This window comes from Dunckerocampus dactyliophorus, chromosome 6 (genome assembly GCF_027744805.1).
Source record: "Dunckerocampus dactyliophorus isolate RoL2022-P2 chromosome 6, RoL_Ddac_1.1, whole genome shotgun sequence".
NCBI lineage: Eukaryota > Metazoa > Chordata > Actinopteri > Syngnathiformes > Syngnathidae > Dunckerocampus > Dunckerocampus dactyliophorus.
Genome location: NC_072824.1, coordinates 13,584,835 through 13,604,331, shown reverse-complemented (window position 1 = coordinate 13,604,331; position 19,497 = coordinate 13,584,835). Strand labels below are relative to the sequence as shown.

At 41.0% G+C, this 19,497-nt stretch overlaps 1 protein-coding gene across 3 annotated transcripts in view; it reads left to right on the top strand.

The window, feature by feature from the left end:
- sdk1b (sidekick cell adhesion molecule 1b) overlaps positions 1-19,497 on the top strand; it is a 369,858-nt gene that overhangs the window by 238,708 nt on the left and 111,653 nt on the right. For all 3 annotated transcript variants that reach the window (XM_054779326.1, XM_054779325.1, XM_054779324.1), the window contains 3 exons: positions 10,952-11,054; positions 12,472-12,647; positions 17,925-18,008. In XM_054779326.1, the coding sequence (XP_054635301.1) occupies positions 10,952-11,054; positions 12,472-12,647; positions 17,925-18,008 (363 nt within the window). The remainder of the gene's footprint in view (positions 1-10,951; positions 11,055-12,471; positions 12,648-17,924; positions 18,009-19,497) is intronic.

The window sequence follows — 19,497 nt, the reverse complement described above, 5'->3', positions numbered from 1 at the left end:
TGGTAATAACATAATTAAAAAAAAACCAAATTATAATTGTTTTCCATGCTGCATCTGAACATGTAGTGTGTTAATATGATGTTACCTCATTATGTCATTGTGGCTTGTGTTGAATGGCACAATACAAGCGGCTAATGTGATACTATCTGTAAAAACACCCCATCAGCCTGGTCCTTATCCTCTCATTCCTTCCTTTTCTTTCCCCTTCCGTCCATCATACATGCGCCGCAAAGAAGACGGAGATGGAGGTTTTGGCAGCTGAGGGGAGAAATGAATATTTAAAATAGGGCATCGCTCCATATCCCACCGCGACTGTCTGCGAGGACATGACGTCGGTGGGGGTCATTCCTTGCCTTGTGGTGATGTAGTGGCATTTCGAGGCTAACGCAGTCATTCGATGACACTTGGCTGTCAGCGTGCAGCATTAATGAATGCAGTGACTTGCACAAACACTCGTCTCATTCTCACGCGCATGTGGTATTCCCAAGCAAGTTAGGCAAATAATCACCTTCTCCCTGTCGTTTATTTTTATCGAAGGTTTATCTCCCTGGTGGTTTTCTCATTTTAGTACTCAGAAAAGTTTTTTAATGATCATTCAGTTTGGCAAATGTTCTTGTTCTGTTGGCTGAATGTTTACTTACCTTTAACAAGTTCATCTGAGATTTTAGTACATATTACTAAAGATAAGCAAAATGGTTCAACATAATGGGAAATAATTTTCTGTTAGGCACAAAAAACATTTCTTACCTTAATTTTTACCTGATTTTAACCTGCATTAGATGAAAACAGCTTTATTGTCATGTGCTCAAGACATCATGTTCATTATCCAGCATGTCAGAACTTTGTTTAGCATGTCAGAGCTTTTTTTCCTGTAACTCACACGCACTAGTGACCTGGAAACTGCCAACGCAAAGACCAGCTCAAAAAATACAGTGGAATCTTGGTTTTCTTCATTAATTTGTTCCAAAAGCGGAAAATCGTAACGTCCGAAAATCCAAACAATTTTTCCCATAGGAAATGCAGTAGACGCCCCTACAACATAAATAATCCGTTCCGAGAACGTTTATGTAATAGGGTTTTTATGTTATACGAAGCATAAAATACATGTAAATAGCCTAATCCGTTCCAAGATCTTCCCAAACTCACCCTTTTGGCACTTCAAAATATTCAAAGTCCACCAAATATGTTGGGAAAATATTACAAAACTTTAACATAAACATAGTAGAGTAACATTCCAATATAAAATAAGGTAATAAATAAGATTACTGTAAATGAATAAAACTGAAAAACAAAAACAGTCTTACCGTTCACGAGATGTCTTGATCAGGAGCGCAAGTGGAGGCAGGAGTATAATTTCTTGCTTTGTTTCTATCAACAACTTTTCCCTTTTTTTCTTCTCACTTACACTTGGTTTATGGCCCATGACTACGGTAATTTTAACACAAAGAAAAGTAAAAAAATCAAGAATAGATTTCAATGCGTGCGAAATACAAGTAGTTTAAGGGCGACTTCGAAGAGGAAGGAGGTTGAAGGGAACAGCATGTCTCTCACACAAACACAAGGACGCGCTGGATAAGTCAGCCAATGAGATGAGAGCATAGGCGGTGCCCCGATAATCAGCCAATGAGATGAGAGCGTAGGCGGTGCCCCGATAATCAGCCAATGAGAGCGTGAAGCGTCATTGTGTACTCTGTGTACTCTGTTAGTCTCTCTGTCGCTTGCACCGACTTGACGCTTTACGTTATATGGAATTTCTTACGTAATATGAAGCAAAAACTTTACATAAACTCTTTACGTTCAGTGGAATTTGCGTAAAAGGAGGTTTACGTTATGCGAGGTACTACTGTGATGTAAATCCAATTATTCCTTTCCAGACACCTACAAATATTAAAAATAATAATAATAATTTTATAGAGAAGAATTATAGTTTTACACGAAAAAAAACAATGTGAAATAATTCTAAATGAAGCATGGATGAAACTTATTGATGCAGACTTCCCATACATCCTGGCGAGATCGAAACACTCAAGTCCAATAGTGTTTGTCATCTTATTGATCAAATTGCTGGCACTGGAACCCCCTCTTTGGCCCCATAGTGGCTTATTTAGCGGTTGCACTCAATGACAATGAAAATGTGCGGACAGTGAGTCAGCAACACGTGTGCTTTGTTTGGGCACTTTGTGGAACAATACTGCACAGGGCAAACTGACTCGTTTGTTACAGACAATACTGTATGAAAACCAATACAGTGTACAAAAACCGTGCAATCATATGAAAACTGGGGCGTACAAAAAATTAAATTGTATTTTCCAAACCCTTGAAAAGGCCGTGAATAAAAGGGTTCCTCATATTTAAGTCAATACAGTACTACTTTTTATTTTGGTGACATAAACTCAAAGTACAGTTTGTGTACCGGGTACAGATGGGATAACGCAATATTAGATAATGTCAAGAATCATTGTACAGTACATATGCAGGTGTGCGATAGTGTGTGTTTATATGTGTGCCTTCACCTCGCAGTGAATCCCTCGACTCTCTAGGTCCTTACAGAGATTTGTTTGAAGAGCTTAAAACACATACAAACACACGCTGGCACCCTGACTGCAGTGTTGAGTGACTGGCAGATTTAATAGGAGAACAAGCTGTAATCCAAGGGAATCCATTCAAAGCGGGATTACACTCTAATCTGGATGGAATAGCCTTTCATCTCTCGCTGCTTCCCGCTCTTCCACTCTCTCTTTATCCACCTCTATATCTTCCCTAAAGCTGCACCAATCCTTTTTACTAGCCCCATTTTTTATCATCTCCATCCTTGATTTAATTTGGGTTTTTGTGCCTCCAACCTTATGTTGAGCACACACACACACACACACACACACACTACTCAATCAGAGGCGATTGCATTGACAGAACATACAGTAGTAGCATTAACATTGTAATGTGTCGCTGCCTCTTTAGTGCCACATTATATGTTGACCCTTGTGACACATACCCACACCGGCACATTATACTTGTTCCCACTATTATTACTACTATACTGTATGTTATAGAAGCTAGTTGCCAGCTGGCTAGTAGGTAGCTGGTGTAGTGTGGTGAGGTGTCACTACGCCAATAACATAGTTCTTTGGCGTAACTGTTAATAACAATAATAATATTGCTGTATCTTAGTTAATATGCAGGTCACATTATGTGAATGGAGCATTGTTGGCTGTTTTTGGAGGGGTTTTTTAGTAGGCTATACAGGCAGAATAGGTGTGTCACATTACTATATGCAACAACCACCACCAGCCAGCACATGTTACGAATAGTGGTTCAAAATAACAGATTGTACAAAAAATAAAAAATGTTGAAGAAAGTAACTGGTGTTCATGACTGTCACTCACATAGTGTATGTCTGGTATTCATGTAGATGTCGTCGCGCGTACACACACACACACACACACAAAAGCAGTCTCAGAGAGGCGACCAACAATGCATAGTGATGTTGTTGTTACAATATGCTATACATTCAATGATAGCGAACGTGAGGAGCTAAACTTTGCCAAATTGATTACACGGGGCGTAGTTTCAACAAGAGTTACATCCTGACGTATGTGTTACCACACGTATGGGCTCTGCAATTTTTGGGAAATTTGTTGACCATGGCCAGCACGCAGAGGAAGAGTAGGGTTGCAAGTGTATTGCACTTATGGAGCAAGTGATTTGTGACACCCACGTGCTTGTCACTTGCCAAATTGGCAGCTTTCAGATTGTGACTGCGGCATGCAACTCGTGCGTGCTAGGTGAGCTTCATGTAAGGCTGTCGCATGTTTCACTCGCTGGGGATGTACTTGTGTGGCCATGGTACGAGGCTCGTGCAGCCCACTCACTTAGATTTCAAGATGGGCGTACTGGCTTCCTATGGAACCTACGGCTATCGTGGCCGAGAGTGTACAGCGGGAAGAGCCGCCCGCCATGGCCAAGTAAGGTGCATTAATGTCAGATACGCTATGAGAGCAGCTGCCGTATGTCCACGGAGTTCGGGAGAACCAGAGTGTTGGCCGGGAGAAGCTTCCCGCCGTGGCCGGGCAAGGCACATTTGTGTCGGATACGCTATGTGTGCAGCTGCCATGCGTCCACGGAGGTGGGGAGAACCAGAGTGTACAGCTGGAGGAGTCGCTGCCATGGATGGGCAATGTACACAATGTACTTATAAACATGCAACACAGGCAGGGGTCACACACTCCTCCTCTGCCTTGCCCTTGCGACCTGGCTGTGTGCAAGGTTTTCCTGCGTAATTTGCATCCCAAGCTTTGCGAGCTGTCTGTGGGTTTGAAAATGCGTGCGGGCCACATGCTTGTCTCTTGCAATTTTCCTCATTTTTGCACGTAGCCAGCACATACTGTATGTTGGGATGTACTGTAACTCCCCCTTTATGTGCTCAAAGCAGGAAGAGGGTGGGATATAATGCTTGCAACGCATTCAAATGTCGGCGCCCTCTGGTAGCTGGGAAACCTGTTGCATAGAAGTTCCTTGAACTGTGATGTCCAATTACAAAAAAAAATCCAAGCTCAACAACATCTGAAAGTTGATCTGAAGTTTATCAATGATGAACTTTTGGGAAAAATACCATCAGCACTGTTGGTTTATAGCGACTGCTGGGAGTACATCAGTCCCAATCAAATTCAGCATAATTTATTATCATCAGGTTAAATTTGCCCAGTTTAAAGCATATGCATAACCAGGTACAACTGGTTTGTACTGTGTTTGAGATTTGTTAGAAGTAGGGGTGTCGCAAGATTTTTGTGACACAAAATCTGTCTCACAAGAACAGGGAAGCCAGAAGCCGATCAGACTGTGAGCTATAGCATCGTTACTGTTAATGATAATACCTGCAATATGGAGGTGGCAATGCGTGAGGCAAAATTGGAACTGCACAGTGCTTTGCCATCATAAAACATTTCAAAATGTACATTGTTTTGTGACTCAGTTAAATAAAAAAGTCTGTTTGTCCAGTCCTATATTTTGTACTAGTTTTCTTAAAAGTTATGTTAAAATATTGTCTCGTCTTGCTCTCGTGAACCCAATATCATGTATCGCCTCGTCTCATGAGCTAATGTATTGTGACACCCCTAGTTACAAGCCATAACTCGTATTTTTCAAACCACAATTCCGTCTTCCTTCATTCTAAACAGTTCTTTTTACAGACCAGAGTTACCGAGTTTTTTCATACGTGACAGTTTTGCCTGCTCACTTGCAGTCAGTAAGTGATCAACCAAAGCATGTGCTTATCTTTACCATGTAAACATCTGTGATGTCCTGTTTTTTTGCTGTAATTTTATTATTCCATGAAATTGATGAAGTTGTTTGCTGTAGAATAGAAAAACAATATTCTGACATCACGTGATGGCAGTTGGACATCCAAGTTTTATGACTTTTGAGGCATATTTTTCCCCAGAATATTTAGGTGGAACTTTAAATTGTTCGATTTTGAAGGTTCCACTGCATTTATTGACATCACTTCTTATCCCTAAATGAAGCCTTGCAGTCCCAAGTTGCTCTGATATTGCTTTGTTGTGCGGCAGCCCACCACATGGAGTTTCTCATTTACATAAAGAGGAATGCAATATATTTTGGTTACACTTCTGGACTCTCCTTGAAGCATCTTTGCAGGGAGTCTTTTTGGATAATGATTAAAAAAAAAAACACAAGTTTAAGACTTGAAAATATGGGGAAAAAAACAAAAAGGACATTTAAGCGAATGATGTGCAGGAGGGAGTCAGGAAATACTGTAGGTATTGTACACTTTCGACTAGATGAAATGACATTTCCCCAGAGGAAAATGCTGTTCGAGAGAGGAGAAGAGGGAAGATCGTACACCCATATGGCATTTTTGCATTCTCCTCCGCTGATACCATCTTTCACTCCTGCAAGACAACAAGCATCTGCGAACACTTCGATTGACATGTGCTGTCTGCCTCCACCGAGCTGTTTTATTTTCCCCCCTGATTCCCTCCCCTGTGATTCTGTCCACCGTCCTCTGTTCGAGCTAACAAGTTGGCTTTCACTTTCCGTTCATTACCAGGGGTCACAGTCACGTTGAATACAGCACCGGTGGCTGCTCATCCCTTTCTGACCTCCACTTAATGACCACGCTCCATTGTGTGTCTTCCCCATTTCTCTCACCTCCACCGACTCCTGCCACCCATCTCGCCTTCCATGCAGGCTGACACTTTTTTAAAATTATAACACATTGGACAACATGTTGACCTTTGTGTGTGTGTGTGTGTGTGTGTGTGTGTGTGTGTGTTATGGAGTGAAACTGAGCGTTATGAAGACATACTTTTACTGTTGACTTTCATAGTCATCCCTCAAAATCTGAACGGCCCAAAGTTGCCCATCCATTCATTCATCTATTTTCTACACAGTGGTACCTTGGTTTTTGTGCACGCCAGTTTGTGTAAGATTTGTTTTTTTCGCCCAAAAGTATTGCCACAAATATGTTTCAGTTTTTGTACACGCTATCGGTTATTGTACGACTAAACACCTAACAAACTAGTTTGTTTGGCCACGTATCATTGCACGGAATCGAGTGCCTACATGCATTTGTGACTCAGTCTCTGTGAAGAATGGATGGTGGTTCTTTTAGAGTTGGACACTATAGACATATTACGGCCAGGGAACCTTTTAATCTGGGTGGGTGGATGGTTTATTTGTTCATAGAGGGCACACAGAACGATCACCTCTGTGTCAGACTTCATTCTTCCTCCGAATAAGCACTGTGCGCCCTGCGCTGACGAGGTGTTCAAGCGCACTGTGTATTCCTGACTGTTCTGATGAATAGGCAGTTGCAAGTACCCGAACTTGATAAAGAATGCGCCCAAACCAATCGCACACCGCCCACCCACCAGAGCGACACCCTCAACACGCCTGCAGCTAGATAGGGCAAAGGCAAACATGCGGAAAACAGCCCAGCGAAGCACAAAGAGAGGCGGCAACAAATACCCAAGCACCTGGCAGATGCCCGCACCCCCCGACAGATAGAGCCTCAAGACGCATGCCCCCCACTCGCCACCCAGGCCTACGGCCCCTGCTAGTGAGACCACGCACCACCCCACAGCATAGCCCAGCCCCCCCAGCATCCACCGCAGCGCAGCATCCCCAAGCCACTACGATGGTATGCCGGCCACCACCAGCACGGACCCTGCCCTCCGGAGACTGCCAGACCCAACCCCAAGCACACAGAAGTACCCACGGCCCAGGTCAGTCCAAAGGCAGCACTGCAAACCGCACCGCCGGCGAAAGCCAAACTACCAACCGGCCCCAGTGCCCCCGCCCCCGGGAAGTGCAGGCAAGCCAGACTAAAATGCCCCACAATCCAGTCCACTGCGCCCTGGAGGTCAGCGGACAGGTCCACAATTGTAGCCCAGGCCCGGCCCCCGCCTGGCCGATTTACATTATTTTTTAAGGGAAAAATGTATTCGGCTTTTGCACGTTTCGGTTTTCATCAGACCTTTTGGAACAAATAAATGACCAAAACCGAGGTTGCGCTGTACTGCTCATCCTGTTCAGTCGTGAGGAGCTCACCCAGCTCACTTTGGGTGAAAGATGTAATACACCCTGGACTGGTCACACAAAGTGTGTTTGCCAAAATCTAGCCTTGATGCTGGAACGGTTTAAAAGTGTTTCAAAGTGCTTCTAGTCAGCCTTTGCTGTTAATGAACTGTGTTTGTCCACACCGGTCTCTGTCTCAGACAAAGTGTGTATCTCCAAGGCACTATTGTGCAATTTTTTACATATACAATAGGGGTGTGGTGAGACACTCAGTTCACGAGACAAGACTATACATAAGATTGGGTCTATGAGAACGAGACGAGGCAAGATTTTAACATTTTTATATAAGTAAGTTTTTAAAATTATTATATAAACAATATTATTGTCAACATTATTGGAGACCAAATTAACCACTAAGGTTATGATATATATTAGAGGTGTCATGACACATGTACATTTTGAAATGTTGTAAAACTCTGCATGCATGACCTCAGCATGATGCTTTTAACTTTTAAACTTCCTTCCACAAATTGAAACAAAAATAAAAAAGTTATTAGTTAAAATAATGACGGCAGTAGTGGCTGCTAAGACGAATCATTTATGTTGATGTGTAGTTCTGTAGAGACACATGTAAACTAGATTGCAGATACTGTAGCTTCATGTTTACGCTAAAAAAAGAACTGCAGTTCCCAAGAAGCTTATAGTACGGAAGCAGGAAGTAGGTTCAAATTAGACTGTACTATCACATGTTTTGATAGAAGTCATATGCAGCGATTGTATTTTGATCTCACAAATCGTAAGTAGCTTAAATGAAATGTAGAATTACTACAGCTTTTGTTTGGACATTTAACACATTCAACGCTGTTGAATTCAGACAAAAAAAAAAACAGTTACATGTCGCAAGCGAGTGACGCTGGGAAAGCCAAGTGCAGGTAGGATTGCACGGATGAAAGTGTGCGTAATGTCGGTTCCAACCCTGCCTGCCGCACTGCCACTTCCATATAACAGTATGTGTATTATCATTCACAGTAGCAATGCCAGTGCTCACTTCTGGCTGCCCTCTTCCCGCAAGATTGCGATTCTCAACACGAGAAATATTGGCACATTTTCAAGTGACACTCCTATTTTACACTGTAACGGCACCCGTCCAATGTAAAAAATGCCATACATCACATGCAACAACGGAACATTAAGAACCCTAGGTTAGCCTGTTTGCTGAAGAAAAACTAAGTGATCAAGGCTGTAGCTGACTGACAGTTGGCAGAGCTTCAGGCTGCCTTTTAAGATGTGTAGCAAAGTCTTACTTAATAAAGTTTGATTGTGACCGTTTGATACTGGAACAGATTATTCCTATTTCCATGTTTTCTTAATCCAAACATCGCCAGAATGTGTTCAACCTGAGAGGTTGAACACATTTATTAAATGTGCTATCAGATGTGACTCAGCCTGTACACTGATTGTGCATCGGTGGGTGTCACTGACAAGACTGGACTGTGGCGTGTTTAAAATGTACCTGGGTGCAGTCATTTGCCCACGTTTCTGCACCTTCATGTCTTTTTCCCTGTGGCAACGGGATATGATTCTTTGGCTTTAGTGATGTCTCAGGAAGAAAGAAAAGGAGGAATAAAGAATAGGGAGTCAATTACCACCTTTTTGGTCCTTTCCTTCAAAGGAGAGATGAAAGGCACTCTTCACCTCCCCTTGCTTTGGCTCTGTAACCTGCGCTCTGCTGCTCAGATCCCCATCCAACTCCTGTCAGAGTTTTCCTCTTTAATTTGTTCCTCCTACTTCTGCCTGATTGGACATTTGCATATTCATTGTGATGTGGTGAATCCAATGAAGTTCATACACACTCACACACATTCTTTGGTCACTTCTTTTCATCCTAATTTTGCTGAGCAGATTAAACTGTTTTCAAATAGTGATAAGAATCCTATTGAGTCTTTATTAAGAGAGGCCATTTGGGCCATAAATCATTCTCGCGCTTTCTCACACGCACACACGCACATTATCATAATCTCCTACTTGCACCACCATATTTTACCACAGAGGACATAAATCACTCTTCACAGACACCGATGTTTTTTTTTTTTTTGCTATCGGTGTAACACATGCGTACTGTTCACAATTCATAATTTCATAGGGTGGGAAATATTTAAGTGGAAGAATTGCTCTGAAGTGAGAACTGTAATGATTTGTCTGTACGACAGAAGACACACTCCATGACTGGCCATGACCAGCATATGTATTACATAAGCTTGTACGACCTAATGGCGATTACCTCTAAATCCTGAATCAAAAAATCTGCAATACACAATACTGTATCGTCTGATGATACGATATCATCCATTTTTGGGGGGAAATTGGAAAAAGTTCACACTATACAGTGGAAACGTTCCATTGTCAAACTATCCCCATGACAAAACCTTTTTTAACTGTACAGGCGATGTTTTATGTTTCAACAGTAGCAAGCACTGCATTAGGTACCCAGGTCAGAATCTTTCTTGGCAGACACCATGAGGGCCGGTATTGTTAAAAAAAATAATGATGATCGACAGCAACGTGCTGTGAGGTTCATGGCACTGACTTTTTTTTTTATTTTTTTATTTTTACGTTGATGCAGGTTGCTCATTAAGGGGATAACAAGAAAAAGAACACAATAATTCACTTTTGTTGCCTTCAAATTGTTTTCACATACTTCTGTCCCATTTATTTATTTTGTTTATTGACTGGAAAACATTTCTGTTCTTACCTTTTATCTGTATATGAACTTCATGCAGCCTTTCCTTCTCCAGTGAAAATTTCTGACACTTTGTTGCAAAAGTCGGATCACCTCCTGGTGAGTTTGGGTATATAATCCTCCATCTTGGCGGTCATCATAAAAATAGCATAAAAATATCTTGAGGGCAATTGACTTTCTGCTAGCTCGTGCTGCTGCTCCAAAAAACAACAGACAGGATTTTCAATATTTGTGCAGACCTGCCAATATGTATGAATTTGTTGTACTCAGCATACAAGTTGACTGCTCTCCACTTTGTTGCATTATGCTGGTTTCAGTTTTTGATTTCAGTCTGTACAGTGCAGATATACCAATGGATATTATCAGTTTCTCAATAGGTTTTCAAATCAGGGGGGCATGAAAACATTGTTGTCCCCCCGTGGGGGCATGACAGAAAATAATTGACAACCACTGCCCTAATGTAACAAGAATAAATGGAAGTCATTTGTCTACTAATTACAGTTCATTATGCTGTGTATCAAATATCACTTAATTCTTGTAAAAGGCTCCATACACATACTGTATATGTAAGCAGACAAAGACTGACACCGCAATAAATGTATACAACGAGAGTAAAGCAATGATAGATGTCGGAGAGTATGATAGTGTGTATCAATTTCTATCCTATTTCTACTTCAGATTTGGAGTCAGAAGTCGGTGCTCCGGTAATTGTGATTGGACCTAAAGACACAACCGTGGTGGCAGGGAACAAGGCAACCCTTGAGTGCATTGCCAATGCCAGGTACATTTTCACTTGTTTATTTGTTTATTGTAACTATTTCAGAAAAAAAAATCTGTTAACAATATTTTAATTCTAATATCTTATTTAGGCAAGTAATAGAGTGCTCGGTATCCAAAAACAACAACAGCTGCATAGTTATTGTAGGAGTATAGTCATTTTTAAATGTTGGGATATGTGTCATTTTTACATGTATAACACACACTAAAGCTCACAAATAACGGTAGTGTAGATGGATCGACCCAGCTTCATAAAGATCCATCTCATCAGTCCCCTGCTGCTGGCTGACTCAACAGTGTTAAAATCAACTGGTGATAAACTGCATGAATTATTTTGCTTCTGAAGCCCATGTGACTGTTTGTACAGACTTTTTGCGAGATTGACTTATTTAGTCCCCTGAGTCTGGTTTAAATGGTTCTTGGCAGTGCTTTTGTCAAGATGCACTAAAAATTAAAGCTCTCACTAAAAGCTAATGTTCATATCATGGAATGGAACATAGGTGCAGAAAACCATTTTGTACACAGTTTTACAGCAAAGAAAGAATTACATTACACCTACAGACCGGTGAGTTCTTATACATTTCTACTACCATCATGTCAACAAGTATTGCTGCCTCTATGACAGAATCACTCACAAAATGAACAAAATAGCTTACTTTTTTCAATATTTGAAAAAAATATACCAATAACGATCGAGTAGTAAAAGTAACAAAAGTCTAACGAACACATAAAAACAGGGCATTATTTACAGCTTAAACTAATTTATTCAGAATATTAGCATGTGTCCGTCATAAAAACGCCTATGCATGATCTTTGACACTTTCTGGTTGATTACAATGACCGAGCTCCATTGGAGCATCTCAGTGTGGAGTTTGCATGTTCTCCCCCTGCATGGGTAGCTTGTCTCCAGGTACTCCAGCTTTCTCCTGAATCCCCAAAATATGTATATTAGGCTAATTGGAGACTCTAAATTGTCTGTAGGTGGGAATGTGCTGTTAGATTGACTGGCGACCAGTTCAAGGTGTACCTCGCCTCTTGCTCAAAGTCACTTGACCCTGAGTCACCCTGAGGACAAGCGGTGTAGAAAATGAAGGAAATGAATTAAAATTATTACAAATAACTGTACACATCTAAAAGAAAAGAACAGCAGAATTAATATGCACTTGAACTAACCTCGTCTCACATAAATACAAATGTAAACACATGCATTCAAAATAAGACAGTTTGTATCAGGAAGAAAAGGCGCTGTCCCCCATCGTGCAACATGTGTGTCTGCAGCTGCTTCATGTGGACTACATGTGACAGTTCCGCCATGCAGACTGTCATCACTCATTTCCCACCTCATTGACACACGAAGTGATGCATTTAATATGTTGTACTTTCCCCTTGTCACTCCATTCTCTCCTCCTCCTCTCTCTCAGACCTGTGGACAGCCTGATGGTGGTGTGGAAACGCGACGGGCGTCATTTGGCCAATGGGCGTCGGCTCATTATTCCTGACCCAGCCACCTCCGATGGTGGCGTGTATCTTTGTGAAGCATTTCTAAGCAACAGCACAATAAAATCTGCTGAGGCAAGGGCAAACCTCGATGTGATTGGTAAGGAAATAAAAAATAAAAAAATAAAAAAAACACATGCATACACTGACCATGACAAAACCCTCACAGCAAAACAACAATCTTGCTCACTTATCTTATGTTCCCCACGAGCACCATTTGGGTTTGTTTGTTCATACATTATATTTTGTGGTGCTGACAAAAATTAAAAAAAAGGTTTGATGCTAGAGTAAAATGAGTTCCAGGGTCACCATCAGTATCTTCGTCGTAAAGCTTTTATTAACTGAGCCATTAATTGGGAAAAATAACAATCTATAAATTGAAAAAAAAAGGTTTTGAACAGGTTAGGTTAATTGTCTAAATTGCCCATAGGTATAAATGGGAGTGTGAATGGTTGTTCATATGTGCCCTGTGATTGGCACAGCCGACCAGTCCAGGGACTGGGATAGGCACCAGAATACCCCCCAACCCTAGTGAGGACAAGTGGGATAGAAAATGAATGAATGAATGAAAAGTGTTTGAACAGTTTTTTAAATAATTAATATCATAATTGATATTAATTAAATGATGATGGATGTAGCGGAACTTCCCATAGCTGATACCGTATTAAGACAACAAATTAGATTGCCATTGAATCAACAGCACCGCTGCTGGTTAAAGCCAAGTAGTGCACTCAATTTTGCCTCTATTGCTTGAAGGTGTGATTATTCAACAATCAAGCAGTAAATATATTCAATAATTCTTAAAGATGAATTCATAGATTATTATGCTCATCTTTAGTACAGGTAATGTTTTAAAAGGATTGTTTTCACATTCTTTACAACCATGCCAAAATAAAAAGAACTTAACCGCTACAATTATTTTTTTCTAAATTGCAAAAATCTTGGTACTCCGGAGGAAATTTAGGAAATTCAGGAGAAGAGATGTTGACTTTTTGAGACAAATTGGATTTATTTTCCATTGAAAGTGTAACAGTGTACAGTCATCCATCCATTTTCTATGTGGCTTGTCCATTTTCTATGGTCGCAGGTATGCTGGAGCCTATCTCAGCTGACTTTGAGTGAGAGGCGGGGTACACCCTGCACTGGTCGCCAGCCAATAGCAGGGCACTTATAGACAAACCACCATTCACACTCACATTCATACCTATGGACAATTTAGAGTCTCCAATTAACCTAACACGCATGATTTTGGAATGTGGGAGGAAACCAGAGTACCCAGAGAAAACACACATATGCACGGGTAGAACACGCAAACTCCACACAGAGATGTCCAAACGGACAGTCGTTCAGTCAGTAATAAATAATTAATATGTACAAAATCAAAATACTCAGGCTACAAAAGAGTACTGTGTAAAACACATAACGAACATAAATAATTACAAGAAAAAGTTGCATTATTCAGAAAAATCTAAACTTTTTTTTAAAGAAAAATGTCCTTTTTTTCATGAACGAAGTTGTATTTCAATAACATAAATGTAACCATAATAGTGACTAAATATAGGTAACTTTCCAGGGTAAATTCCATTCTTCTTCAATTCTGTTATTGATGGTGACCTATTCAACATTGTAGGGCCACCTAGAGACCAGACTAGAAAGTGAATTTCCCCCGGGATCTAAAAGAGTATAAGAAATCAAATAGTTGCAAGTCCCCTGAAAGCATGAATGTGCACGCTGCAGGTATTAACTGTCGTCCAGCTAAATCTCTTGTCCATCAATAAAGTGTAGTCACCAACACATGCGTGCACACATACAATGGTCTATGTGTGTATGCGTGTGAATTCCACACTTTAAACGCAATCACAAAATGGCCCTACAGACACACATGATTTTGTTCCCTTGAGGCAAAAATCAATGCGGGAAGGGGAAAAAAAACCCCAGAGGCACTCACATTGGAGCTCTCATCACAAACCGCCACTGTTCTGGTTATTTGTGTGTAAATAGAAAACAACGTACAGCCTGGCAGGGAGCGCGTGATTGATGAAGCACGGCTCTTCTTCCGGGTTGTCACCATCTTTTTGATCTACTATGATTGTCGGTGCGTGGGAGTGCCTTAACGCAAAGGGAGATAACTACCAGGGACGATAGAATTCTCAGAAGTCAGAAAAGACCTGCCTGAGTGTTGATACCGCATACTCGGTGTATTCCATGAACCTCGCAAATGCTGCCAGCCACACACACACGCCTGTATTAGGCATGTGGAAGCAGGCCAAAGTTGAAACGGATCACGTCAGTCCTTAGTTACCGTAAATGCCCTAATTAATACCTCTAATTCCACAAGATAATAGCAACTTTTCTGCGTCCCTTTGCATCGTCCAACTTCTCAGTCTGTCCACTGCTACTGTTAGTTCCGCTGCTGTATGGCATCAGGATTTAAAAATGGCTCCCCCAAAATGCCAAAAATTGTACCTGGCCACACCATCTAGTACCAAAAGTTGCACCCTCTGCCTGCCTCTTCTTCCCAATTTGTCTTCCCTGCCTCCATCCATCTTCTTCCACTTATCCAAGGTCGGTTCGCAGGGACAGCAGCCTAAGCAGAGAAACCCAGACTTCCCTCTTCTTGGCTACTTCGTCTAGCTCTTCCTGCCAGATCCCAAGGTGTTCTCAGGCCAGTTGAGAAAGATAGTCTCTCCAACGTGTCCTGGGTCTTCTCCGAGGCCTCCTACTGGTCGAACCTGCCCTTAACACCTCCCCAGGAAGGCATGCAGGAGGCATCCTGACCAGGTGCCCGAGCCACCTCATCTGGCTCCTCTGACTAGAAGACGCCATATTGGGAATTATGATCAGTTATTAACAGAACTTCACAACACAGAGATTACAGAAATTACTTAAGAATTCCCAAACACTTGTTCCAACAGGTGGTGGAAAAGTTAACCCATTTCATGAGAATGTGACACGCTTTGATACACACCGCCCACATTGTTTCCGAACAGGTTCCGTTGTGTTGACTAGTTCACACTAGTTATGCGTGCCAGAAATTTGGAACATTTCAAAACTGTTTTTGTGCATGGGCACGTAGCCCTGCACCATCGTGCCCTACTTGCAGGCCTGGCTCCAGATGGGGGCCCTAGTGACCCGCGTCCGGGCAAGGAGAACATTGGTCTATATGTGTTGCTTGTAATAGGGGTCTATTTTAGCTACCCTTTATCTAGTCCTTCACCAAGGAGCTGTTTGTCTTGGGTGACCATCCCAGGGGAGTAAAAGCCCCTGACAATTTAGCTCCTACGATCAACGGGACACACAAACTCCACGATAAGGTGGTAGCTCAGAGAGACAAACTGCCCGGACAGAGTCTGCAGGAATTGATATAGAAGCCCCTTGTGAAAACATTGCTACTTGCTCCACGATGGACCCAATAGACCTGGATACAATGAGATGAATTCCTAAACAGAATAGAGTATGTGTCTGCATGTGCGCCTCAAAGGTCTTCATTATTCAAGTGCATTTCTTCTCTGCCCACTAATCGGAATATGTATGACACTTGGAGCTTCTGTGTTGTGTTCCCGGTGCAAACAACAATAGCTCTGTTTTTCTCTTGCTTCTTTTGCCGCCACACGAGCGGGAAACCAACAGAAAGCTTCTGGAAAGCGAAACCACCAAAACAACCCAAAATGTGTTTTTCATTTAGTGTGTATGTGTTTGTCTCGGTCCTTGCGCTCACCTGAGTGAAGGGGATTAATACATCTGTGTTATCAGTGTCACACCACCAGGCGGTTATTTATCTCTTGTGCTTCTTCACGGCACACGCCTTCTGTTGTCAAAATCAAGCTGAACTCCTACTGTTCTCACTAAAGATATGCGGATGTGCCTTCGGTGCTTTAAAACTAAAAGCACAAAGCACAGCTTAAAAGTCAACATAGTCAAATAGAATAAATGTAGCACCAACATGGGAATGTAGCTCCTTCACAAACGTACTCTTTCTTAGTGCTTTTGAGCTCAGTTTGAAACAAGTTTTAAAATTTCACTGTAATATTAGGGTCGCACTGAAAAGGAAAAAGAATGTGAGGGAAAAAAAAAATCTTTGTTTTTAATATTACCATGAAAAAGGATGAGGAAAAAGTCATCCTACCAGTACATATATATATATATATATATATATATATATATATATATATATATATATATATATATATATATATTTTTTTTTTTAAGAAACACTGTTTGTTGTTGCTAATAAACTTAAACATGTGTGTCCAGCGTTATGATACTATACACTGCTCAAAAAAATTAGAGGAACACTTGGAAAACACATCAGATCTAAACTGGGGAAAAATGATCTTGAATATCTTTCCTGATAATAAGTGGGTGATGTATTAGTAACAAAATGATGCCACATAATTTGATAGAAATGAAAATGATCACCCTATAGAGGGGGGAAATCAAAGACACCCCAAAAATGAAAGTGAAAAAATGATGCAGCACACTGGTCCATTTTGCTAAAATGTCATTGTAGCAACTCAAAATGATTCTCAGTAGTTTGTGTGGCCCCCACGTGCTTGTACGCATGCCTGACAATGTCGGGGCAGTGATAGGGTGACACACACAAAAAAAACAATCGTTTGTATTTCGCTGCATTCAGATAGGATAGGCTCCAGCTTACCCGTGACCGTAATTTACCCGTAGTTTAGTGTTGGTGTTTAACAATGAACTTGCCTCGAGGGCTGCAAGTACACTACTCTTTGATGTCAAGTCGCGGTTGGCAGGCCGCATGTGGCCCGCGGGTAATGAGTTTGAGACCCCTGGTGTATGGTCTAACTGATTACTCACTTAATCGACACAAAAAGCTTCAGATTAATCAAATAAGAAAATAATCATTATCTGCAGCCCTAGTAGAGTTATACAACCATATACCTGTATGTTTATGAGCATAACAATATGACTACTCTCGTAAAACATTTTTCTTACATTACAATCCTGAAAAAGTACTTTATCACACCTTTTTTTCTTGTCAAAGTATGACCTTATTTTTCTTACTAGTGTTTATTTGTTGTTTTTTTTTCCTTTGTACACCTTGCTACTTTGTATTGTTTAGCGTGTTGCACCAAAAGACAATGTTAGATGGAGCCATTACTGGCAGCCAAACTCAGCATCCTGGCCCGATAAACCACTGCTCCATTTTTTTTTTTTTTATGTGCTTGAGTGCAAATGTCTTTTAAGATTTTTTTCTTTGGAGTTGTTAAATTATTTTTTGTAATTCAAACATCTCGCTCGCTGCAGGAAACGCCCATGGTTCATTATCAGACTTTCTCGGTTGACATGTTGTTTTGATTTCAAGATCATATTGAATTTTCCATTCAAACCAAATCTGTTTTCTTTCCAGAGCCCCCCTCTCTGTCCGCCCAGCCCCCGAGTAAGATATTTGCAGAGCTCGACAGGAATGTGGATATTCCCTGCCTGGCTACAGGTAATGCTGCATGTCTGCATCACTCTTTTTCCAATAGACTTTCCCAAAAAGTCATGATCTAACCTAACAAGTAAATTAGTGAAATGCTATCAAACAAAGTCACCCCAAACCATTTTTATTTTCTACTGATTACTGTAGAGTCCGTTATTTTTAGTATCAGTTATCAGCAAAAAACAACTATTCGATAATATTGGCCTGCAATTAAAATCCCCAATGTAAGGACCCCGATACAAGCAGTCTGTTCCCATCTCTGCTGCAGCACTTCTATCCAGCAGTTTCCGCATCCAGCATGCACAGCCCACGTGATCACAACAGAGTGTGCTAATGTGCTAACAAAGTAGCAAGGAGTAAGAATAATGTTGTCCATGTGGCAATATTTTGTCTTAAAGTCTGTAAAAGATGTTGCAGCGGTGTGCAAAACTTGTCATGCACACATTTCCCGTGGTGACACAAAACCGGCAAGTTTAATCCAACTGAGTTTGTTGCACATTTGAAGCAGTATCACCAAAAACAAAAAAATAGTATGAGGATTTTCTCAAGACCTCAGAGGCGAACAAAGAAACCTTTGGCTACCTCAAACAATACACACCGTCCAAAACATTTGCATAGCATGAGAAACTCCCTACGTTGGCTACAATTTATTGTGCTCGATGACTAGCCCGTCGGTGGTGAGTAATGTTGTGTTACACTACAAAAGAAGTCATACAAGTATGTACTGTATGATTTGTGCTGATATCAGTATTGACCAATAATTAAGACTGTAATATTGAAAGATATGAAAAGAAAAATTATAAATAATTATATCGAATAGATTATTAAATTGAGATGATAATATGATGTATCATCATAATGATCAAAAATGTTATTTAAACATGTTACTACAAAAACAATAATGTTTTTCAATAATTTTCTGTGGTTAAAATTGTTTATTTCCAAGTACTTCAGTGATGTTACTCTGTGTGTGTGTGTGTGTGTGCGTGTGTGTGTGTTTGATAACTAAGCAACATTATAAGGTCATTCAGCAGTAGGAGCAGCTTAACACAGTGACACCAAAGCAGTGTTCATGACATCTGCTTTAAACTGGATTATGTGAAGATGATTAAATGTGTAGGAGTGGACACAGCTAAAAAATAAATTAATAAAATGCTACATTGATGCGTGTGTCACATGCACAGCAAGCAAGTTGACGTTGCTCTTCAATAATCTGCTATAGTAATGAAATAGCCTCCTCGGGGTGGCCAATGGAGGCTAGGAAGAAGAGTGACAAGTGGCAAGCAGGGGGTGAGAAATACTTTAAGCTTCCCTGTGAAAGTTTGACACCAATGGATGGGGGGGGGGGGGGAATTTGAATTCCTACAGTGGAACCCCTTCACACACACAAACGCAGGCATGGAGGTCTGAGAGTAATTGTATTAGCCCCATGCTTGTCATATTTGGCATATATGTCAGGTAGGCTGGGACTGCTATGCTATATTTTTGCTCCCATATA